The sequence below is a fragment of the Danio aesculapii genome, chromosome 6, assembly GCF_903798145.1.
Source record: "Danio aesculapii chromosome 6, fDanAes4.1, whole genome shotgun sequence".
Taxonomy (NCBI): domain Eukaryota; kingdom Metazoa; phylum Chordata; class Actinopteri; order Cypriniformes; family Danionidae; genus Danio; species Danio aesculapii.
In genome coordinates this window covers 55,908,785-55,935,170 of record NC_079440.1, presented here as the reverse complement: position 1 = coordinate 55,935,170, position 26,386 = coordinate 55,908,785, and the positions used below count along the sequence as shown (strand labels likewise).

Sequence of the window (26,386 nt, the reverse complement as noted above, 5' to 3'; positions counted from 1 at the left end):
CACAGTAAAATGCTATAAATGAAGAGAACTCAAACCAACTGAGTACTGTAAAACCCAATAAGTTAAGGCAACTCAAACCAATTGAGGAATCCTGTTGTTACAAACCATTTGAGTTTAAAAACTGATCTACTCCATTTAAGTTGAAGTAATGAGGTATTTAATTAACTCATTACCTTTAACACTGAGTTCAAAACTCTTTTCAAATGAGTAGAATTAACTACACTCATTTCATTGGATAAAGTTGACTGTTGGGTTTTGCAGTGTAATATTTTTGTTATTTCAAATGCAATAAAACAATAAACAACATTTAGGTTTTTTTCAGTTATTCAGACAGTTTCTAGATTTAGAAATAAAATAACGAACAATTGGATAAAAAAATAAAAAATAAATAAATAAATAAATGCATTAGAAATAAACAAACCTAGATTCAAAAAATGAAAGCATAATAACAATCAAATGAATACAAATATATATTTTTTCAGAATAATAAGCAAGATTTAAAAAGAAAAAAATATTTTTAAATGTATCGAAATAATGTAATTAATGTTACTGTACAGTAATGAGTACAACATGTAACTTACATAACATCCAAATCAATAGTTTATAATAGAAATTCAGCAGTAAACTGCATTTCCCATCGTGCAACAGTAACAACACGAGCGTTTCAGTGGATTCTGGGAAGGAGAAGCTTGTAGACCATTTTAGCTGCAGATGACATCGAATGATCTGACGAAGAGTGTGGTCTTTCGGCGAGAAGGAATCCTTTGGCTGTCTTACGTTTCTCAGTAGTTGAGAAATATTTAATTTCAACGTTGCGTTGAAATATATCTGGTAAGTTTTCGTCATGTTGCTGCGTTTTTTGCGCCTTTTTAAACTGCAAACCGACGACGCGGTCTCCATTTTGATGCCTTCCTGTAGCTTAGTGAACTTCTAACAGAACGAAAATGGAGACCACACGGAAAAAAGTACAGTTGTGCTACTGTCCCATGTTATTAAACGTGTTCATTAAACATTACGTGTGTCCAGAAAAGTGATTTATGTAACATTAACACTATATTATATCGACCTGTATCTTGGGAAAGTACGTTTGGTTAACACCTTGTAAAATGCATTCCAGTACCAGGTTGTTTTTGAAATAATTCAGTGTATATGCATATGCCAAGACGAATATGCCTATAAAACAGGGTGTCAACAGTAAATGTTCATAAATGTATTATGTCCTAATGTTACATAAAGGAGTACGTAATGTTACATGTTGTTACACGTTACAGATTTCTCAGAAAAACATAATTTTATTTAAAAATGTAATAGTTCGTATGGGAAGTTGTGTAAATCTGGTCTGTGTTACATAATGTTAAACAGTACCAAATGGTGAAATTGGCAGAGGGTTCTAACAAGCTAATGTAGGATAGTCCTGCAAAAATGATTACAAGCCAATGAATGTTAAATTTGGAAAATAACTGGGTAAAAAAATCAAGAAGGCTATAAAGTATCAGGTTTATATGGGATGTAAAATGTGTACTCATACATATTAATTCCCTTTCTAACATTCCTGTAATCCCAATTGATGTTTACATTATTGTACTTTATATACCATGCTATTATTTATTCTGTATGTGAATATGATGACTATAATAGTTGCAATTGTAAATATAGTTTGCACAAGACAATTGTTTCATAAAACCATTGAAATATGCAACAAACTAATGTCCTATATTATTTTAACAGGCCTTATATTGGGAAATAAATATGGGTGCAGATAAACGGTAAGTGATTTATTATTCATTGAAGTTGTTATATAGTATGTTGTAGATTGTACACTCGCAGACTTTTTTGGTCACATCCATAACGCATGTTTATTTCCCTCATTTAAAATACAAAACATGTTTACAGATTTACTGCAAAATAACACATCCATAACGCTGAAATTGCACACACACAGACATACATATTTATACACACACACACATATATATATATATATATATATATATATATATATATATATATATATATATATATATATATATATATATACAAACACATACACGAGCAATTCCATGCATGTCAACCTTGCCAAAAAAATGAAGTTTGTTTATTTTCCTCATTTAAAGTACAAAACATGTTTACACAGTGATATTTTTCTGATCCCAAAATTCTGTGGTTAGTTGCTCTGGAAAATATACTTTTTTTTACTGCTAATTTCACATCCATAACGCTGGAATTGCTCATATATATATATATATATATATATATATATATATATATATATTAGTACCATTAATGTAAAATCATTCAATTAATAGTTTATATATTGACCAATATATAAAAAACATGTTGCTAAAAATTTTATTTTCTCATGATGCTATTCATGTTTCTGTCTGCATCCCTGTAATGTTGTGTAAAATTGTGCACAAACACATAAAAAAAAGTATTACCACAAAATAAATGATAGTTCAAGTTATAAAACGGTTGGCTTTTTATTTTGTCTGTACGATATACAGCAGTAAACATTTGAAGTGATTCAAAAAAGGATTGTTATGATACCAAAACGATACTGAAATTTGAAAAACCGCCCATTTCTTGCTAACATTAAGCGCATTCTTAAACAGCGCTGATATGCCGTTGTGTTCACGTGCTCAACATAAATGACTCTGATTGGCCTCGAAGATTATCAGTTCACCACACTCGCCATGGCTTTAATTAGCTCGATAGCGCTTGAATGGTAGTGGGAATTGAGCATTTTTAAAATTACAGTATCGATTGGTACCGAATTCCAGTATTGTGATAACACTAGTTCACAACATTTGTTGTCCTAAAACTATTGAATAACACTTATTGTTATGTTATATTGTCATGACTAGGGTTAGCCGTACGGAGCGCAGCGGCAGGTATGGCTCTGAACAGTCTCGCGATGATGACCGAAGGGACCGACGAGATCGGGATGACCGTGGATATGACTCTCATCGCTGGAGTGATGACCGCCGCAGTGACCGTTATGATGGCGATAGAGGTGATAGAGGCGACAGAGGCGATCGATACTGGAGCAGAGACAGTCCTGAGGTGAGAATACCTGTGTGTATGTGTTCATGGACCCTTTTCACAAGACTTATGATGCGTTTAACAGTCATCAGCATCTAAAATCCTTAAGTTTTTAATATTTAGATTTTTTTTTTTAAAGTATGAATGTTTATTTATATTTCTGTATGTTTTATATCGTCTTGCATCAAATTTCGAAAAAAATTACTGCTTGTCCAAGGCATTTGCAATAGATCGTCTATGGGCAAGACAGTCAATTTGATCTTTCTTCTGGCTGCTGTTAGCAGTCTCACACAACAGACTTTGACAACGGCATAATAAAGAATAATTCTGACCTTATGTAATAGCGAGGGAGGAAGAGGCGCAGCAGTGATGGATCTGAGGATGGACATCATTCAGATGGTGATTACTCCGAGCACGATTACAGAGGAGATCCTGCTGATGAAAAGGAGAGCAAGACCATCATGCTCCGGGGTCTGCCCATGAACACATCAGAATCAGATGTAAGACTTTTTTCTCTCTCTCTCAAATACTCAAATGGTGTGTTTACATTTCCACATTATTGGCAAACCTTAATATTGAGATATGTTTTTAAAAAATTTTTATTCACTGGCTGGAAATATTTTTAAAAAGACGTGACTTCTGATAAAATTATCTGAGTTAATTAATATAATAAATAATTACTAGGCAGGAATTAATAAAATATTCTCATGGAAAAATCTTCAGTTACTATAAGTAATAATGGTCGTTATAAAAACAATGTAAAGAATAATTGTGATATTTTGCATCCTGAATCAATTAAATATTGTCAATTTCTAAATTGTAACATTTTCTGCAGTAGATTTAACAATAATATTAACTTTTTAAATAAGTATTCCAAGACTGGATTAAAAACACCTTATAATGCAAATTTTGCAGTGAGTATAATAGTAATATTAATTATTAAAAGTATTATTGATTAATAATAGTTAATATATTAATCAAATGTATTAGTTTTTATCACAAAAGTATATAATAGTCAGTGTAATTAACAGTTATTATTTTATAAATTCCTGACTCATAATCAGGGTTCCCACAATTCTTGAAAGTGCTTGATTTTTAGACATGAATTCAAGGCATGGAAAGTACTTGCAAATAAATACAGGTCCTTGAAAGTGCTTGAATTTAAAGTTTATGGTGTTATTTCAACAGTTGTACTGTGCTACTTTCAAAAACAAAAAAACCCTTAGAAATTCTTAATTTAAAAAGAGTAAAATTTTAATCTTATACATGAACTATGACAAATAATGCATTTGATCAATACTTTAGAAACCGCATTTGAATATTGCCTGGATTGAACTAATTGTATTAAAGTTCTTTAAACATGACTTTAAACGGTTGTTTAAAAGGGTCAACTTTTTTCTTTTTTACAAATGACATTCAAAACATCATCATTATGACATTTATATATATATATATATATATATATATATATATATATATATATATATATATATATATATTGTGAAATGTTCAGTACAGGAAGGATTTTCATGGTGCTATATATGCTGGGGGGTTGAATTACAAAGGTGCTTGATTTTAAATATAAGGGATTTTGAAAGTCTTTGATATTGGTGTACATGAAAGAGTAGGAACCATGCATAACTTTAAAAAAAAAAGCAACAACAAAAACATTTCTGCAGTAACTATACTTAATAAGATAATTTAGTATGTGAAATTAAAGTGTTTTGATTGCACCCTCAAAGTTTGCACTTTGTCAATAAAAATGCAAAGTGATGTTGATAGTCAATAGCTCTGAATAGTTAGTAACTTTATATTTTATCCTGAATTTCACTGAAATTAAAATGGAAGCTGGTTTGGTCTTAACAAATTTGACTTTCCGTTTTGATTCACAGATTCGAGCAGCCATTGACTTGCTGGAAGGGCCAAAGCCAATGGACGTGAGGCTGATGAAAAAGAGAACAGGTGAGATTGATGTACCGCGAATCCTTTCGCTTCCAAACAAACAAGCAAACCTGTGTCCACTGGGCCAACCTGCTTCCCCTCAAATGCCTTTTGCCATAGCAACATGTTATCTGACTAGCTTTACACTTTTAGACTAGTGAGTTAGGACATGTTTCACTTTAGATACAAGCTTGAAGGTAAGTTTCTCACAAGGTTTTGAGTGTCTCGAAATTGGCACAGCTTTATTCATGCCAATTGAAGTTACATGCAGTCATGTAGCTTCTATATTTTAAGTGCAAACTTGTTAAATAAGCCAAGCCAGTTATATTTCTCAAAGATTATCCACTTGTTTATGACTGTCTGCTTTGATTATTGTTTCACCCTGCTTTAGCACAGTAAGTGCAATTAGCTAGATTATGCAAAGGCATTGTTGCTATGGTCAAAAAGTTCCAGGCAACCCCCCTACATCTCTTTGGCCTCTCTGGGTCAAGGAGGTCACGAAGCAGTTTGTGACAGAGTTTGAATGTTGTACCACTGAACCATTTAAACTAACACGCCTCCCGTCTGTATATCTGAATGCCTCTCTAGGTATAAGCCGAGGTTTCGCCTTCGTGGAGTTTTATCACTTGCAAGCTGCTACCCGATGGATGGAGACCAATCAGGTTGCTTCCTAATCACCAAGTCTAGCTTTTGCCCTGGGGGATAATGCAATTTCAGTAGAAAAGGAAAAAAAATGCAAAAGTTGCTGCCCCAGCAGATTATATGGACTGAAATGGACCAGATCCTCTGTCTTTGAAGGCAAGGTGTTGTGACCAAAACTTAGAAGAGCCATTTGATGGACACTCTGGCTTCATGTTATTAACTGTTTGTTAGCACAGCTGATTTTATCTTTTTAAAGAGGGAAAATAATTAATACACCTCTGGTGTGATTTAATTAATTCAAATGGGTTTTAAGCCACAAACTGTAAATGCAATTTTATGAAAATGTGTGTTTTTTTTAAGTGATGTTAGTTTGTTCAGGTAGTCGTGAAGTGTGGTGCTATATATAACATCCCAGTTAATGGACCTCAGCATTAAGTTTTTTTTATTATAGTAGCAAGATGTTTTGTGCCGAGAAAGTAAATGCTTCGTCTCAAGTCCCCCATCCCATTTAAGAAAGGAGTGCCTTTTTTACACTCTGTTCCGGCCCTATCCGGACACTCGGGTCCCAAACACACACCATCTTACACGTTAAACCCTCCCGGGCGATCCTCACCCTAAACCCTCGTGGCTAATGTGGTTGTTCTTGGGCTAAGATGAAAACGTCACAAGAGGGGAAATAACCAAATTCTTTCTTCCTTTTCCAGAAACTGCTGTGCGTTCAAGGCAAGCCTGTTGTCGTGCACTACAGTAACAACCGTCACAAGTTTGAGGATTGGCTCTGCAACTCAGTAAGTTACATGGGATTCCAAGGTTCTTTATCAGTTTCATGATCAATGTTTTTGTTTAGAAATAGAAATATTTAATATTAGAAATGTAATAAAAATACATGAAGTTAACATGATTTGCACACAAATATTAAGTTTTCAACTAATAAATTTATGCTTTATAATTACTGTTTTACTATATCTTTACTATATCTATATCTTTGTTCAATGAAATAGCTTTGGTGGTCAACATGAGAAACTTCAAACATTGTATTTCAAATTTTAACCATTGTGTATGTATATAGGACATGTTTATTTTTGTAGGAAGTTTAACACTTTCTCTGAACATAGTAAATAATGCTGATAATGCATTTAAAAAATGGTGAATCTAGAGCCAGGGTGCCCAATTCTGTTCTCGGAAGATCTACCTTCCTCCAGAGCTCACAGGGTTTCCGCTGGGTCTTAAAAAGTCTTAAAACGTCTTAAATTTCCAAAACTAAATTTTAGGCCTTAAAAACTCTTAAATTCACTGAAATATTGTGTTGTAGGTCTTAATTTTAAACAGGTTTTAATTTTGTTTTGTCTAAAGTAAAGCTACTCAGTTGGGTTGGCATCCATCCAATGACCAACAATACATGTAAATAAAACCTTATTTTTTATTGTTTAAGTTTTTTTATTGCAAAGAGATATAATTCACAACACTTGTTCGACGTTTTTACTGCACATTCCCTAAATTAAATTTTAATCAGGGAAAAAACGTTTACACGATTTATATATAATAATAATTAATATTATTAATATTATAATTATAAAACACGATTAATATTATAATAATAATAATACCGGGCCATTCGAAAAAATCCTTAGTCATTAACCCTGCCTAAAGTCTAAATTTTGTTCTTAATGGTCTTTAAAGGGTCTTAAAGTCTTAGATTCGACTACTTGAAACCCGCAGAAACCCTGGTTCAGCTCCAACTTTGATCAAAAACAACTAATCCAACAAGGCCTCACATATTATTTCCAAATTTATTGAATGGAAATGTTTCCGATTCACAGATGCAAATTCGTCTTTAGATGGCGCCTTTATAGCAATGTGCAAGCAGTCGATCTCTTCGATTACATTGGGAAAACCGGTGATCGCTGCAAATTATGCTTTAATGTTTGACTGGTCAACTGCATGATATGGAAACCTTATATACCTGCTTGACATGCGGATGATCCCGTCCCATACAGGTGGCATTACACAGTTCAAAGACGACTGGCTTAACCCCGAGCGGTCTGCCAGTTCCCTTTGGAAAGAGCCAGTTGCCAGGATATTTTGTTGGTGCGATACTTGGTAGTGTGCAATTTAACATAATTGCCTCTAGGAGTCGCTAATGGAAATAATACAAACACGCACAAGAAATACACGTACACCAGACATGAAGTTGGTGTGGACCAACGCACATTTTGACGTTAATTACGTTGTTAGTAAATCCAAACGTGAGCGTGAAATCTGGCGTACGCAAAGTTTTTGTCCGCACACAGCGTTGATGCATAAGGCATCAGGTGACTGAAAACTTTCTAAAAACTTCGGCCAGGGTGAAGATTTTCCAAAACTCTGGGTACAGTGTGGTCGGGTGGAGACTTTCGCCTCATGACATCAGCGTGTCTTCTTTCTGATTAGCCAACATGGCTGGGTTCAATGAAATGAGGCAGAATTTTACACGTTCACGGCAAACGCGATCCATATTTTGTCATTTCGGCTGTGGGATGGTAATTCGCCTCTGTTCTCATGTTTGCATTGATTTGTATGCAATGTACTTTTGCAAATACTTAATTCCCCACTTAAGAACCCAGCATAAGTGTCATTATCGCCCCCTGTTGGTTTGGCATGCCCTTAACATGCATCGCAATTAGTTTTTGTGTTTTCATGTGGATAGAGATTTAAAGGAAAAAATAAAAGCATGTTTGTAAAAGCACCCTTGTACATATGGACATGGCCTAAGTAGGATCTGAGAGAGCAGTTGGTAATTAAAGCCATGTGCCTTTGATCAAGGTTGAAGCTAAACTCTGCAGGAAGGTAGATCTCCAGGAACAGGATTGGGCACCCATGATCTAGAGGATAATTACAGAAACTTGTAAATTTTTAAAAATCCGCTCAGAAACATCCCTAGACAATTTTGTTTAGAAAAGTTAGTTATGCTTGTAGTGTAATTGTGGCATCTCAGTTTTTCAAATGGTCCACTCATCACGGTAAGTGTTCAAGCCACTGTAGTGTGCTTGTTACCTGGTGCCCCAAAGCTGAAGTGTCAATTAAAACACTATGACCGGTTGCTTGCAGTGTGGCCTGTACAATTTCCGGAGGAGGCTGAAGTGCTTCAGGTGTGGCGCAGCTAAAGCGGGTAAGTAGCTCCTGAGCAGGAAACCGCTGTCTGCACCCATCCGGATGGTCCAGTCAAACACACTCATGGCCATGGAGCATTTTTTTTAACTAATAAAATGTGGGGATGTTATCATCTACCCTGTTTTGTTTACAAATATATAATAGTGAAGAATTGTTTTATTGCTCATAATCGCTAATGTGTATATATATATTTATAACTGGTAAATGAAATTATGGCTACATTTAGGAGTAATTAAACATTTAAAAGTAGTTATCCAAGTAGTATTGGATAAGGCATCCAATATAATGAACACTGTACACTGTATATTAATAGTTTATGATATCCAATCAATGGTGAAATTGAGTAGAGTTTTGATTGTAGGAATTATAATATGGGGCTCTTTTAATGATACGGTTTGTTGGCTTCAGTGTTTAAAGAAGCTCAGTGCACTTGTTCTTGTGTTTATTTTTAGATTCTGAATCCAGCAGCACCACAGGAACCACAGAAACCCAGCCAAGTGGAGATTACTATGGCGATAGTAAGGATTTTTCCACAAAGCATCGCCACCAAATTGGGTTGCATTAATAAATTATAAGGATGAACAAATGAATATCATCTCCAATGTTAGCTGTCTAAAAGTGTTTAGACTGATAATGATCATGATCACGTTGATTTAATTTTCCTACGAAGAATCCTGTTAGTACAATGTCTTCAATGCAGATGAAAAGAATTATTATAGAAATAAAATGATACAAGTAAAATGAAGGCCCATTATGCTATGCTCATTCACATTTTATGTATATTCAAATTTGAAAAGCCCAGTTAAGTGATTACTGTGAATTAATGAAGCATTGAGGAACAGCAACAGTTTATCAATTGTGCAGAAGTGAGCATAACACTATATTTTCTTTTTTTTTTCCCAGCCATCATCTTGAGGAACATCGCTCCTCTCTCTACTGTTGAAGCCATTCTGGGGGCTCTCGCTCCTTTTGCAAACCTTTTGCCTGGCAACATCCGCCTTATTAAAGACAAACAGACAGGCCAAAACAGAGGATTTGCCTTCGTCCAACTCGCTTCTCCTCTGGTACCCGTTTGTTCTTATCTCTAAGTGAAGTTTATTTCTAAACTAATTTCAAGAGGATCACATGCTTATGATTGCTTGCGGCTGGTCCCGCATTATCCATTTTATGATTCACCAATCAGACGATTCCTAAGCCACTATAAATACCACAAGTTCCATATAACAGCCATCTTCGTTTTGAAGATTCCTCCTTTCATAGATGGATGGCATGGTGGCCCTGTGGTTAGCACTGCTGCCTCAAAGCAAGAGCATCTCTGGTTCTAGTCTTTACCAAGCCAGCTGATATTTCTGTGCAGAGTTTACACGTTCTCCCTGAGCTCACATGGGTTTTTCCCGGTTTCCTCCCACAGTCCAAAAACATGAAACTTAAGTTATTTGACTTATCCAAATTGGCACCGTAGGCATGCTCCTAGTAAGTAGTTTTATTTTAAGAGCAATCACTATCTGTTCATTAGCTGCTACAGCAGGGGAGTTCTCGAGATCTACCTGAGCTCAAACTCCCCTCTCGCCTTGCAAACGGGAGGGAGCCCCAGGCACGAGGATCTTATGAGCTCAGGGCTCTCTCAGGACAGAATGCCAAAGAAGCTTTATAAACAATCATCAGCTAAATGTGAACTCTTAAAATGTATTTTATATCAAATCTGATCTTGAACAAGTGCAAAACCATAAACCTGCAGACTTTTTTTATTCACCTTCAGCTGATGTTTGTGTTTTGCAGGAAGCGTCACAGCTGCTTACTATCCTCCAGGGCCTACAGCCTCCGCTCAAACTGGATGGAAAGACTATTGGTGTCGACTATGCCAAAAGTGCTCGAAAGTACGCACCTGTCACTCATATCATCATGCTGTTGTCTAGTTTTCCATGGCATTTTTTCCAGCTTGCTTAATAATTCACTTTAATTAAATTAAATTTTTTCTTTTCTCAGGGATTTGTTATTGCCAGATGGGAACCGTGTTAGCGCTTTTTCAGTTGCCAGCACAGCCATTGCAGCTGCTCAGTGGTCCTCTAGTCAGGTATGAACAGCTTAACCATGCCTCAATGTTAAAGGTTATGTATAGTGCATTGAAATTGGATATTTTTTTGTTTGATGTTTGACATACTCAGAAACTGAAACATGAGGTGTTACGGGGTGTCCGCTGGGTCTTAAAAAGTATTAAAAGTTGCTAAATTAATTATGAAAAAAGGCCCTTAAAAGGTTTTAAAAAGTCTTAATCCCGTTTTTACGAGGTCTTAAATTTTCAAGCATTGTCCAAGTTTTTATTCAGGTGTTTGACTCCAAAAAAGCATGAATATATTTATTTTCCTCGATTAGTTGGGACCGGGTGTGTCCAGCCAAGCTCCTCTGTCCAGGTGATGTCAAGTAATTTGCGACAAACTTGGAAAGGTGATGTGACGCTGTCCACATGACCTTCAAAACCATAGAGCAGGGCTGTTCAATTGGCTGCCCGTAAGGCAATTTGTTCCGGCCTTCCAAATAATGTGACCAAGACATCAAAAATAAATTTAGTTCAGTCGAAAAACGGCCGCTATGAAGTGACATTCGTCTATTCAATACAGCACGAGCTGGAGTTGCAGGCTGCGCACGCAGAACGTGAGTTACCTGACATTAAGCACGTGGCGCGAGCAGATGAAAACATTTGGATACTTAAGCTTAAAGGCTTCTCAACGCCTGGTTTCTGTTGCACAGAACGAAACTGCAGCAACTAAACAGAGTTATGCCACCTGTGTGCTAGTTTAAAGTTCCGAGCTTATATCACATATTGCGTCTTTTCCACGCAAGTCCGTTATTTCCAATATTAGAATATATGTCAATATGCGTGCGCAAGCGGAGCGATGTGCTTGCGCCTTTCAGACACCCAGAGTAGAAAACATCAAATGCATATTATTAAAATGATTATGTATGAACCATGATTATTCTTCAGACTATATAATTGTACAACCAAAATCTATAATTGTTGCATCCATAATTGTGATGCAATTCAAAACAACATATGAATGTGTCTGAATGTAGAAGTCTACTTAAGCAATGCACTGCTTTTGCTGTGCTTTGAAATACAACATTTGAATATTTGTTAAAAAAAACTATTGTGTAATGATTGATGATATTGTGTAACTGATATCATGTAGTTTCAGAAAACAATATATTGACATTTTAATGTAGAAAAATACAACGTGGCTGCCTTAAGGAGCAAAAATACAACATATGAGCTCTTGTATGCTGTTGTGTCATCACTTATATTGCAAGTCATATCTCTCCGGCCTCTCATTTGGCATGCTTTTCATGAACTGGCCCCCATGACTAACTAATTGATAAGCCCTGCCATAGAGCAAAACAGACAGCAAAATGGGATAAAGCAAGTTTGCATACTCCTTGTTGGAGAAAGAAGAGTTTTATCAGAGGCTGAAACCTGTCACTGAAAACAAACCAAGTAATTTATTATTTCAAGCTTTGTTTCTTCCGAGCTTATCTAAGTTCTGTTGCATGGTTGTGCTTCATTCATTTAACTACAACTGTTTATTAAGTTAAAGGTTTGATACTGTAGTCTTAAAATATTCTTAGAAAGTCTTAAAAAGGTATTGAAATTTCCTTTCGGATTCCTGCATGTACCCTGTGTTAGATTTTGCAGTATTTGTCTTGACTGTTCTTGGGTGGCTCGCCAATGTATTAGATGACTTGAATACATAAAGTAAGCAAGCTGACCAAAGCTCTTACGAGGAGAAGACTTTATTGAAGACAATGGATAGTGCAGTTCCTCGGCATCAGTGTTAACCTGTCATCAAGTAACTTAACCTAAAGTACTGTCTGTGAGACACTACTTTATAACAAAGGATATGACCCCCCGCCCCAGAGATTATCCAAGTGGTTTGGTTGGGTCACAACTCTTGAGTTCCTGTAGGCCATTTAGTTCACAACTTTTCAGATGCAGATCCTTGTTTGCATATGAAACAAGCCATGCAATCTATCACAGGGTGCAACATAGAATAGCTTCTTCTCTTTGAAAAAACGGCCAATAGCATTTAGTTTGTCAAAACTCTGCCAGTGCAGTGGTTGAGCTTAAGCACATCACTTTAAAAGTGTTTGAAGGGGGCAGGGCCAGATTCTTGAGAGCATTTGATTGGTCTGAAGATTTGATGTGGTGATGTCAAATGAATCGATGATCCATTTAGGCAGAAGTGACGAACTGCAAGCATTCAATGTTTAGATCTTCTAAATGCCAAATTCTCACTGTTTTGGAGCACACTCGCTTGTAGATATCCTTAGGACTAACATGCTGATGATAATAACCTCTAAAGCAACCTTATTTTAATTTCATGCGACATTTTAAAGCAGATTCAAGCATTGAAGACTGATTTATTTGATGACTTTTTATTTACCAGCCTCAGCAGAGTGTGGAGCCAGCATCAGAGTACAGTTATCTACAGGAGGGATATGTGCCCTGTTCACAGGTCAGTTGGTGACATCCGCAAACATGTGCAGTATGTTATTAATTTGTTTGAGCCAAGTTAAGATGGTTTGTTGTTTTTAGGAGTATCAGGCGTACTATCAGCAGCAGGCTGGAGCTGTAGACCCATCACAGGCTAATGGCATACTTGGAGGTAACATTAGCAGTCTGATGTTTGTTAGATTGCAATGGGAAGTTTTAAATGTCATGCATTTATGTTAGCATATTGAAAGTGAAAATCCAATGTTTTGATTGACAGCAGCTCCAGGGGTGAAAGTAGTTCCTGCTGCTACAGGAGTGGTGATCTCTCAGAGTGCACAAGTCTATCAGTCTCCGCAAGCTACTCAGGTAACTGTTTTTGCTGTATTATTATTATTTATTTAATTATTTAGTAATAAAAAAATTGTTCTCAATCTGTTTTAACGGCCTAAATAAGAGTATTGAAATATGTTTTACATTATTTTTATTATTTTAACTATTGAAAAAAGCTTTAAAATAAAACCATATACATTACTGTGTGGTAGAATGACAACTAGGTGAACACAAAACCTCTTTTATTAACCCCTTCCATGACCCCGCATTGCTGGTACCTCAAATGCAGAGAGGCAATAAAATGAAAGCAAGATAGTCATGCAGTATAAACTGCACTCATTTTTCAAATATTCTCATGTAGAAACATTTCTAAAAATATACACGACTGTTTCAGAATCACGTTTGCAAGCTGGGTGTGCAATTTTAAAAGCTTTGTCAGCTTATTTACCACAAACCCTTGTCTTTTCATAAATGCAAAAATGTTTTTCTAAAAACGTCTATAGGACATTTCTGAGCAATCAGTGGCTGATGTCTTCCTGCTTTTGATGTCATGTTTTCAGTGCACTGCTGCTTCTCCTATTTTCTCTTTGCAGGGTGTCCGCTTATTCTAAAACAAAATTTTAGGCCTTAAAGTCTTAAATTCACTGAAATAATGTGTTGTAGGTCTTAAATCATTTTAAACCGGTCTAAATTTTGCTTTGTCCAACTAAAGCTACTCAATCGGTCCAAGTCATCCAATGATCAACAATACATCTCAATAAAACCTTATTTAGTGTTTTATTGCAAAGAGATGCAATTCATAACAGCTGTTAGACATTGTTAAAGCAAATTCCCCATTAAATCCCTTATGAATTCAGGGAAAGAATACTAAAAATAATTACGCGATTCTTCACGATAATACCTGGCCATTAGAAATAACTATTAGTGATTAACTCTGTAAAAGTCTACAATTTCATTCTGAATGGTCTTAAATTTGACTTGATGAAACCTTCAGAAACCCGGTGTAAATCAGAAGCAGCTGAAATATCTTTTAATGTTGTCTTCGGCTATAGTGGCCCTGAGAATCCAAAAGATTGAGAACCACTGTTTGATTTTGACATCATCATAATAATAATTTATTTTTTGGCAAAGATTGAAGGCAAAGCCCAGTCCATTACAGCCACTGCCACCATTTCTGCCCCAGCAACCTCTGCAGTCTCTGCTACAGCCACAGCAACATCTACCTCTCAGGAAAATCAAGCCAGTAAGATTACTTTGTCTTATCTTGTATTTATATATTTATTTAATGTTTAGAACTTTAGGTTTAAGCAAAACACATTACAAATTACATACATTGTTATTCTTATTATACCATTATTAAATCCACGCATATTTATCACAAGAACTCATACTGTGGGGCTTTTTCTGATTCTTTTGCCATTTTCCTGTTGCTTTCAGATGTCCCAGACACTTCATCCTATCAGTACGATGAGTCTTCTGGGTATTATTACGACCCCAGCACTGGCCTCTACTATGACCCAAACACACAAGTATGAGTACTTTTTTTTTTTTATACAACAATTGTATTATTCAATTGCTGGTAGAACGTTCTAAGCTTTGTTATTTCTATATTTTAGTACTACTACAACTCTCAGTCTCAGCAGTATCTGTACTGGGATGGAGAGAAGCAGGCGTATTTGCCCGCTGTGGATGGTAATGCTCAAAATGCCATTGCCTCCACTTCCACTCCTCAGAAAGAGGGCAAAGAGAAGAAAGAGAAACCTAAAAGCAAAACTGCTCAGCAGGTAATAAAAGCTCATTATGCTGGTCAATCAAATTGCAAAGGCTGTATGTATTTTAATTATATAGATATGCATTGGCTGTTGTTTTACTCTGGTTTCACTGGAGGAGTGAGTGTTTGTTTACATGCATGCTACCCATGATATGGTGTTTCGGCTTCTAAAAGCAACTTCATGCATTTACGGGCAATTGAGATACTCTACAAAACCACATCTTGAGCTACACGTGTAAATAAATGGTAAAATTCTCACATTTGCAGGTATTGAATTTTAATCTAAAATCTTTTGATGGTATTAAATTTTACATTTTTTTTTATCAAGATATTAATAGATTAGGAACAAATAAGATGTTTGACATAATACTTTTACAGTTGTATATTTTTATTGTATAAATTTTGTATTTTCATTTAATAAAAAGGTCTAGATTGTGACATATGAAAAGATTTCCCGCCTTGTAGTTAAACTTTAAAATTAATTTTGACTTGACTTTTTTATGTTTACTTGTATATTCATATTTGTATATAAATAATAAATATTTGCCTATTTACTTGTATATTTTTGTACACTCCCAACTATATTATCCAAATCATTCCAGTATGGTTTATTCTTTCCAAATATTGAGCTTAGGGTCATCACAAATGTATTGCAGATAAAGCTGCCACTAATGACTATATAAAGACTACTTTAACTTATTAATTATTTGACTAATCTAAACAATTGATTTTATACCAAAAATTAGGGTTGCACAATATATCGTTTCAGCATCGAAATCACCGTGTACGTCCACAGTTGTCACATCGCAAGATATGCAATTTGGAACCTGAATTATAGTTGACCACGAGCTACAGAATTGTATTTAATACCTGTATTTATATGGAATTTATATGATTTATGCAATAAAGTTTGTAGTCCAAATATCTACATTTCAGAGCGAAAACACAATTATTTTAATTACCCCACTGGCATATCATTTTACTTATTTAAAGGAAAAACTCTTAATTCTGGCATATTTCCTCTGATGTTCAAAACAAAACTGTATTTTTACTTGATCTAAGAATGTTTGGACTAGAAATGAGACAAAGCAATGAAAGGAATGCATATTATGCATCGATTATTTATTTTCTGTACCTGAATTCTGTTAGACTCCCTAGAAAACTGTCAAATAGTGCCATTCAAACTATCTTATAAAACTGTATTAATATCATATTATATATATATATATATATATATATATATATCTCTCTATCTATCAGAAAATTAAACGCCTAAGAGCATTTTAACTAGTACAATGATACAGGTACAAATGTAAACAAGCCCTTGACAAAGTGTAAAAATTAAGAACAACATGTAAACAACTAATAATAAAATAAGTGTAAGCATGTTCTTAATTTAAATGGCTGTATTGCATATATCCACAGGATGTCATTTATACCCTTAGCCATGTAATGAAATGAAAACGGGCAGAAGTAAATGAGTTAGTGCAGTAAACCACTCCATTAAAAATATAGATTTTGGCTAATTACCTGTACAGACTTGTAATGAGCAAAATAAGCAACAAATGAGGTTCATAATGTAGCAACACATTAAAACCGGCTTTCCATGGCATCCATTTACAGCACAGGTGTCAAACTCAGTTCATGGAGTGTCGCAGCTCTGCACAGTTTAGTTCCAACCTTCAGGCTTGTTTGAAACCTGCATGTAAATATGAAACTCCAGAAACTGAGTTTGACACCCCTAATTTACAGCATCTTAGCAATATACTAACAAGCTGTCTATGTGCATGCTCAGAAAATCAAAAACTCAATCAATGAAAATGAAATGTCTACCTCTTTGTGCATCAGATTGCGAAGGACATGGAGCGCTGGGCCAAGAGTCTGAACAAACAGAAAGAAAACTTCAAGAGCAGCTTCCAGCCTATCAGTCAGGAGGAGAGGAGAGAGGCGGCGGCGGCAGATGCAGGATTCACACTGTTTGAGAAGAAGGTACGGCTAACATTGCATTGTCTTATGATGATGATGATGATGATGATGGTGATTATCAATGAATAATTAATAATAATAAAGGATTGTCAATACATAAGATTAATTCTAAATGTGTTTTCTTTTCAGCCTGGAGCATTGGAGAGGCTTGTAACGGAAGCGTCCAAAATGGCAGAAGAAGAGTGTTGTTCATCAAAGGTCCCGCACACACTGTGTACATTTTCAAAGTAAATCATATTCTCATGGCATGTTAGCTTATTTCCGACCTCTGTGTTTTCTGCAGGTGGGACTGGTGGCTGCGTACAGTGGCGACAGTGAACCAGAGGAGTGTATAGATGGAGACGACAGAGAGGACAAGCTGACGGACTGGAAAAAGCTTGCTTGTCTGTTATGCCGGAGGCAGTTTCCCAGTAAAGAAGCTCTTATTCGCCATCAGCAGCTCTCAGACCTACACAAGGTAATTACAGTCAGTTTGAAATCATTGGTATTGCTTTTAAAGTAACCTTATATTTTCGGATGCAACAAATCATAACCAGAGCTGCTAACTGTTCCTTATTTACAAATGCTTACCTCTGACTCTGTTTATTAACTCAAATTTCAAATAAGTGTTGGCAGTTTGTCTTAAATGCAAAAACTATTTTTATTTCACTAGGTGAACTAATAATTCCTTTAACAGAAAGTAACCCAAATGCACAAAACTTACGCTTTAGAAATTAATGCTAAATGACAAATAGCTTAAATGCGAAGTGCTTATCCTTAAGTAATACTTTTTCCCAACAAGTTCAGATCACTTTTACTTCGGAAATGCTAATTTAAGATGGATAGACTTTTTCAGGGTGTCCGCGGGGTCCTAAAAAGTATTAAGTTGATAAATCAATGTAGAGAAATGTAAGGCCCTTAAAAAGTATTAAAACGTCTTAAATGCTATTTTGCAAGGTATTAAATTTTATATAATTTTTGATTATGCAATGTATGCTTGTTTGCTAAAGTCTGCCTGAATTCTGCGAATATCAGGATGCTGCGTAGTGTATGAAATCTATTAAATCCTACTAGATTTGACATCATGCTGCTTTGTTCACTGCAGTAGGGCAACACCATAGTTTCTGCAGTTCTATAGGCACCAACCTGCTGAATTAGCTAGATTTAATAGATTTTTATTCAGGTTACGAATAATGTTTTAGTTTTGGATTAATTTCTTGGATTAATATTTAGTTAATATACTGCAAGTTAAAATCTCGCCAGTGTTTCCAGTTGAATGGTGGTTATAAGCTTTTACAATGTATGGAAAGAGCCTTGAAAAAGGTATTGAATTTCACTCGCTGATTCCTGTATATATACTGCTTTTAAAAGCAGAACACTTTCAATTAAGAAGTTATACTTATGACTAGTAATCTATAAATGCAAACCTTTTAATGCAAAACACCTTCTCCTAAGAAATAATACTTTACGATTAGTAATCTGTAAATGTAAATCTTGCAAAAGTTATCGCTTGGGTGACTGACGAAAATTATTTTCCTGACAAGCAGAAAATTAAAAGTAGCAAAACAAACACGCGATTAGTATAACTGACACTCATGAGATATATACCGCTGTCCTTCATTGAATGCTGAGGTTACTCCAAACCTGATTTAACTTCTAACTCATCGAAGCCTAGTGCATTTTCTTGTTGAGGTATATATGATCATAGCAATTATGGCTGCACAATTTTGGAAAATCGAACATTTGCAATTAATTTTTAATAATATTATTTTATTTTATATTCTGTAATATATTGCGATATACACACAATTTCACTAGATTGCCTAAATATTTGGAATGAGTTTATAATTTGACATTGATTGGGATGATTCTGTACAGGAGTGCATCTGTAATATAATAAACAATCTACAAGCATAGATGCATTGAATAAAGATGAAAAATAAACGTTTTTTTTAGGAGTCTTAACTGTATTCAGGTATACAGTAATTGAATAATCACATGTAAAATAATACTGCAGTCTTTGTTGTATAAACCAGTGTTTCCCAACCCTGTTCCTGGAGGCACACCAACAATACATATTTCGGATGTCTCCCTTTATCTGACTTATTCGTTTTAGGTTTTGGAGTCTCTTCTAATGTTCTGATGAGTTGATTCAAGTGTGTTTGATTAGGAAGAGGTGCAAAATGTGGACTGACGGTGTGCCTTCAGGAACAATGTTGGGAAACACTGGTATAAACAATACAAATATTCTTTATTAAGTTTTCAAGGTTACAAACAGTACAATTTCTTGTGCCTAAATGCTTTTTAAATCCTCATACTTTGACATTCTTCAGAAAACACTTGCAAAATGATAAATTATAATCCAGACTCGACATGCGATGTGACTATTGCAGATGATCAAATAGCGATATTGATTATTTATTGTCTTAATAGAAGCCCTAATAGCAATTCTGCTCAAGTTCACACCAAAACAATTGTGTTTGTGATGCTCTGAATGTGATGTTATTGGTCTGATTGATTGAAAATAAGCTTTGAACAACAAACAAAGCAGTATTTTAATTTGCTGTGCTACATGTTTTACATCAAAGCAGCCATGTTGTGTTATTGCCTTCCTCTGTGCAATGTGAGCTGTATTAATCATGGTAGATACAATTTTATGTTTAGTTAATTATGAGTCGGCAGATAAAATGGGAATGACAGTAACATACCTGTGCCGTGACAGCTGCAGATAAAGCCATAATAAGGCCATGGAGAAAACTTGTCAATCCAGCTTTATGGTTGACACAGTGTGTAAATATAGATGCACTATTGTGGTGCACTTTGAAATGTTGCCTTGTGAAAGGGAACCAAACCATTTGTACAATTAAGTTCCTGTTAGTGTACAAAGCAAACAATGTACAAGTCTTCAAATGCCCTGAAAGCTTTTATTTGTTGGCATGCTTCAATAATTACACAATTTTGTTGTTGTTGTTTTTTTTTTAGCAAAACTTGGAGGTTATGAGGAGATCCAAACTGAGTGAAGCAGAACTGGAGGAGCTGGAAAGAAAAGAGACAGAGGTGAGAATCTTCAGCCGCTCTCTATTTTATTCTATTCATTTTAGTCTTATGATGCACAGATTTTGGCTTTAGGCAAAATAAATTGTATGGGTCAAAATGATTGATTTTAATTATTTAGATATGCATCGGCTGTTGCTTTCACTCTGCAGTAGTGTTTGTTTACATGCATGCTAGACATGATATGGTGTATCAGCTTCTAAAAGCAACTTTACTTCATGCATTTACTGTGAATTGAGATACTCTGCCATAAAATTCTTAACTCCGCAACTGGCAGCACCTACAGTTACTGAATTTTAATTAACTTGTTGGTTATGTTTGAACAAATTTAGTGAAGATATTAATTAATTGGGAATGAATAAGGTGTTTTTATTTTTTTTATTTGCTTGTTTATCTAACAGGGACAATACACTTCACATTGTTATACAAAGACAACCGATGGGACATACAGCATAAAGCTAATTTGCTGCCCTTGTCCCTGGTTAGGCTTTACATTAAAAAATGTAAAAAATAAATAAATAAATAAACAAACAAGGAAAAAACACAATACAACAAACATGTACAGTATATACAGAGCCACAAACTTAAAATGCAAGTCAATCTGCGTAGTGACCAACATGAAAGAATAATATGTAATGTTCACATTGCTGTAAATATTTCAACCTTTCTTTCAGCTTTACAGAAAAAAAAACTTAAGGTTTTTGTTTTTTTTAGAACTTTAACCTACATAAAACTTTGAACTACTTAACTGTTTTTAAACTTTGAGCTACTTAGAAACCTAGAACTACTTGACAATTTTTGAGCTTTAATCTACTTAAAATATTGAACTACCTAACTTAACTATTTAAAAATTTTAAGCTATTTAAAGCTTAGAACTATTTAAAAAAATAAGCTATTTTAAACTTAGAACTACTAAAAACTTAACTATTTTACATTTTAAGCTATTTAGAAACTTAAAACTAAACAATTTTTAAACTTAAGCTACCTAAAACTCAGAACTAAAATCTACTTCCAAATTTTAAGTAGCTTGAAGTTTAAAACTAAACGATTTTTACAATTTAAGCTACTAAGAAACTTAAAACTACTTATAACTACTTTTAAGCGGCTTAGAACTACTTAACTCAAAACTACTTTTAAATGTTAAGTAGTTTAAGTTTAAAACAAAACTGTTTTTACAATTAAGCTACTTAGAAACTTTTAAACTTTAAGCCTCTTAAAACTTAGAACTACTTAAAACTAAACTAAATTTAAGGTACTTAGAACTACCTAAACCTTAAAAATATTTATACACTTTAAGCTACTTACCTTGGAACTGCTTAAATATTTTTGAACTTTAGGCTACTTAAAACAGAACTGCATAAAACTAATTTTAAACTTAAAGAATGGCGGGGTTTAAGAACGTGCTCAACAGAGCTCAAATGTTAGCGGGAAATGGACATTTTTAACATTTCAGTACCGAATTACAGGATCGTGACAACCCTACTTCAGACTAAGCATGAATCTCATATTCTCAATACTGATCATTTTGATTGGTCCAGGGTCATAAATTAGGGTGTCTGTGGGGTCTTAAAGTCTTAAATTCACTGAAATATTGTCTTGTTTATTATAAATCATTTTAAATGGGTCTTAATTTTACTTTATGTAAAGCTACTGAATCGATCCAACACATCCAATCAACAGTAATACAAAACATTTAGCAAATCTCTATTTATAACTAATATTATAACGATTCGTTGTACATGAATGTATTTTTATTTATTTTTTTTTTTTTAAGAGTAATGTTGAAAAAAATAGTATGTTTAGAACTAGGGTCTGCTTGTTTTGACATTCAGAATATGTAGCCAAGAAATAATTAATTATAATTAGTTTTTTGATAATATATATTTATTTGCAATAATACATATTTATATGCAAATATATATTTATTTATTTATTTAATTTATTTTATTTTTCTGCTGGGGTCTTTGAAAAATCCTTAGCGTTTAGCGCCCTATATAAGTCTAAAATTTCCTTCTTGATGGTCTTGAAATGTCTTAAATTTGACCCTGATAAATGTTACTGAAGTGTTTGTTCCCTTTACCTCACTGAACAGATGAAGTACAGAGACAGGGCCGCTGAAAGAAGAGAGAAATACGGCATCCCTGAACCCCCCGTGCCCAAGAAAAGAAAATACACCGCACCAACACCTGTAGTGTAAGTTTGAAGTGTTTGCTTTATCAAGTTCTGATTCAGTCAGCTGTGTCTTTATGATTGCTGTGTCAATATAACGATGCTTCTCAATTCTGCAGAAGTTACGAGCAGCCCACGAAGGACGGCCTGAACAGTGATAATATCGGCAATAAGATGCTGCAGGCAATGGGCTGGAAGGAAGGCAAAGGTCTGGGTAGAAACCAGCAGGGCATCACAACACCGATTGAGGTATTATTCATTATTCTGTTTGTCACTGTAAGACTGGTATTTGATAACACCGTTTGATGAGGTTATTAGTATTAATTTCCTCTAGAATTGAGACGTGATTATTCTTTCCACTCCTTCTCGGTCTCTTTATTCTACCGGGGGTCTGACTTAATATCAACTGTGCTCATCTTTTCTTATAATGCACATAACAATGTATAGTAATATAATGCACCTAATACTGTATGGTATATTTTAGTTTATGGAGTGCATTACTTGCGTTTATAAGAAATTCAGTTTCCTTGGATTGTTTTATGAAAGTCCTTATGACGTAAATTTAGCACTTAATTTGTGATTTGTCACTGTCATTTTATTTTATTATGCAATTTGTAATTTGGCTTTTTATATTTATTGATTATTACAGTGAGATTTGTTATTGTGATTTTATTAGTAATCAGAAATGACTAAATTCAAATGCTGTCACGAGGTTGTACCTGTTAATACTAGATTGTTTTGTGTCTGCTCTGTGCTCAAGACAATAGCTGCATATTTTCTTCATTATTACTTATTTTCTTTTGCAATATGGACGTTTTCTCATTTCTTTGAATACATTTGGACTTCTGATTCATTTGCCACTATGGGCAAATATCCAGGAATAACATGTCACTAAATGGTTAAAAGATTTGTGATTTAGAACTAGTTATTATGATTTTATGATGAGTGCGTTGCATTAAAAATGTTAAGACAATACAAGCAGCATAACAGTTTGATTTGTGTGCCTAAAAATGAATGGAAGTAAATGAGACTTAAGTTGTGCAGCTCTAGTATGACAAAATAAATTGATATGTCACGGAAATTCAGGTTTTTTTTTTTTTTTTTTTTTTTTTTTTTTCGATGAAAGTCTGGCAAATGCTAGAGAATTTGACATTTGGCTTAAAGTTTGAACCCTGAATTTTGGCATTTGTTGCATTCTGGTTGACAAACTTATAAATCTGTTTGAAACTTAAAACAATTTTAAACTTAACTCAAACTTTAAGCTACATAAAACTTAGAACTACTTAAAACTTTAAACCATTTTAAACTTTAAGCTATAAATATATAAAGCTTGAACTATTTTTAATCTTTAAGCTGCTTTTTTAATCCTAGAACTTGTTGACATTTTTTTTTACTTTAAGCTACTTAAAATATAGAACTACTCAAAACTATTTTTTAAAATTTAAGCTATTTAAAACTTAGAACTACTTAATTTTACTTAAAACTATTTTTACATTTTAAGCTACTTAGAAACTTAAAACTACTTAACTACTTTTAAACATTGATCTGCTTAACTTAGAACTAAAACGGTTTTAAACTAAGCTACTTAACTTAGAACTACTTCACTCAAAACTACTTAAAATTAAGTAGCTTAAAGTTTAAAACTAAACAATTTTTACAATTTTTGCTACTTAGAAACTTAAAACTACTTTCAAACATTAAGCTGCTTAACTTAGAACTACTTAAACCTTAAAAATATTTATAAACTTTTAAGCTACTTAAAACAGAACTTCATAAAACAAATTTTAAACTACTTTAAACCTTAACTTTTTTCACTTTAAGCTGTCTAGAAACTTAAAATCACTCAACTTAAAAGTATGTTTGAACTTAAAGCTACTTAACTTATAACTACTTAAAACTACTTTTAACTAAATTTAAGCTACTTAAAATGTAGAACTACTTGGACTAAGCTTCTTCAGGCTAAGCTTCCTCAAGCCAGCATAAAGTTTGTCTTGACAAACTTATTATTAATAAAAAACGTGCATAATATTTTTTAATATAATAATAATAATTATTATTATTATTATTATTATTATTATTGTTATTATTTTTTATTATTGTCTATATTATCTTCTACTACTACTTTGAGTTCATATTGCACAAGTCTGCTTTACAAAACTGACTTAACCTTATGACCAGACTAATAACAACTAGTCTGCACCAGCCTCTGCTCTCAGCTCAGCAGCAGACAGATAATCAGGCTGTTATTGACAGGAATGTTTATGTCATCTGCAGGCTCAGTTGAGAGCGAAAGGTGCCGGTTTGGGAACTAAAGGAAGCAGCTACAATCTCACGGCTTCTGACACCTACAAGGATGCCGTCCGGAAAGCCATGTTTGCACGCTTTACAGAAATCGAGTAAATGAGTAAGACGTCATGCGAGCGGTGATTGTCGTCCTCTGCACTGCGGAGTGTTTGTATTTATTTTGACATTAGAAACTGTTGATGAACAGAGTTGTACAGAGTATGTACAGAGTCCTCCAGAAATGTGAAGTATGCCTTTTTGATTTTGATTGTTTGCTTTTCCAAAAATAGATCTCAGACTGTAAAGTTTATATATGATCTCAGTTTTGTACATAAGAAAATAAATGAGATGACCTGAGCTTGAGATGACCCAGTGCTTTTTTTCAGATAATGGACTTCCTTTCATAAAACCTTTGTAAGTTCATTCACAGTATTTGGTGGGTAACTATGTTTGCGTGTGGATATAAACTGTTTTGAAAACATGTGAATCTGAAAATTTAGCTCATTCTTAACAAAATTTTTCATGAATAAGATTCAATGAGTGTTATGTCAATACTTTCTGCTGGTTGTTTAGTTGGGCATGCCAAATATTTACAGGTCTGGGATTCCTGATAAGGTAATGAGCTGAAAGCGAGAAAGTTCTGTAGAAAAGACCAACCAGTTTCTCTTCACTGCAACGCCTTTCACTACTGGAAATACCAGGTTTGCTGTACAGAACAACATCTACTTATTCTCATATCATATCTGTCTGCCAAAGTTGTGGCTGCTCATAAAACTTCTGCGTGTTTGCACAAGACCGCGGTTGTTGAACAGGTTTTGTTGACTTGCTGCCTGTGGCATGACTTTTCCTGCATGTATCGCAAGAACAACACCTTGTTCGAGGGAATTTAAGTTTTTTTATTTCAACAATACACTTCTCTGTGATGTGTCTGTTGATAGACTGGCTGGAGAAAGTTGTTATGTCAATGCAAATAACAAATGCAACCAATGCAAACAAGATTGAGAGAGAGGGTTTTTTGTGCTTAGTAATATATTGGATAAATGTTATTTAAACTGTATCAGTTTTGACTTGTCATTAGTAATTTGCTGGTCAAAAAAAGTATAGTAGCAGCTATATTCTGTAAATCTAATTCAATCAGAATAACAAATAAGATTCCATTTCTTTCAGATCTGGTTAGACAACACCGTAATCGATGGAATAACATAATGTAATAAAAAAAATTAAAATAGCAATTTAAAGTAACATTCATTCATTTTCTTTTCCGCTTAGTCCCTTTATTAATCCGGGGTCACCACAGCGGAATGATCCGCCAACTTATCCAGCATATGTTTTATGCAGCGGTTGCCCTTTCAGCCACAACCCATCTCTGGGTAACATCCATACACACTCATTCACCCATACACACTCATACACTATGGACAATTTAGCCTACCAATTCACCTGTACCAAGTCTTTGGACTGTGGGGGAAACCAGAGCACCCGGAGGAAACCCACGCGAACATGCAAACTCCACACAGAAAAGCCTACAGCCGAGACCAAGCCGAGGCTCGAAC

The 26,386-nt window shown here is 34.4% G+C and overlaps 1 protein-coding gene across 2 annotated transcripts; it reads left to right on the top strand.

Moving 5' to 3' along the window:
- Positions 1-672: 672 nt before the first annotated feature.
- rbm5 (RNA binding motif protein 5) lies at positions 673-25,190 on the top strand. Of its 2 annotated transcripts, none has more exons than XM_056460565.1 (25): positions 673-831; positions 1,729-1,766; positions 2,865-3,063; positions 3,387-3,542; positions 4,935-5,004; positions 5,572-5,645; positions 6,330-6,413; positions 8,713-8,773; positions 9,228-9,293; positions 9,679-9,839; positions 10,555-10,652; positions 10,762-10,849; positions 13,215-13,283; positions 13,364-13,433; positions 13,542-13,627; positions 14,723-14,834; positions 15,029-15,120; positions 15,208-15,375; positions 17,211-17,351; positions 17,478-17,546; positions 17,632-17,805; positions 20,310-20,384; positions 22,474-22,574; positions 22,670-22,799; positions 24,825-25,190. In XM_056460565.1, exons 2-25 carry the CDS (start codon positions 1,750-1,752, stop codon positions 24,948-24,950), a joined length of 2,487 nt encoding a protein of 828 aa, XP_056316540.1. In that variant the 5' UTR covers positions 673-831; positions 1,729-1,749; the 3' UTR covers positions 24,951-25,190. The 2 variants fall into 2 exon arrangements, with proteins under 2 accessions (XP_056316540.1, XP_056316539.1); XM_056460564.1 differs by having other exon boundaries at positions 13,539-13,627.
- The last annotated feature ends 1,196 nt before the right edge of the window (positions 25,191-26,386 follow it).

Excerpts from the sequence above, each read along its gene's own strand:
- rbm5 (XM_056460564.1), top strand. Across the intron at positions 5,646-6,329 it reads GATGGATGGAGACCAATCAG|AAACTGCTGTGCGTTCAAGG; the intron begins GTTGCTTCCTAA and ends TTCCTTTTCCAG. Across the intron at positions 20,385-22,473 it reads TGGAAAGAAAAGAGACAGAG|ATGAAGTACAGAGACAGGGC; the intron begins GTGAGAATCTTC and ends CTCACTGAACAG.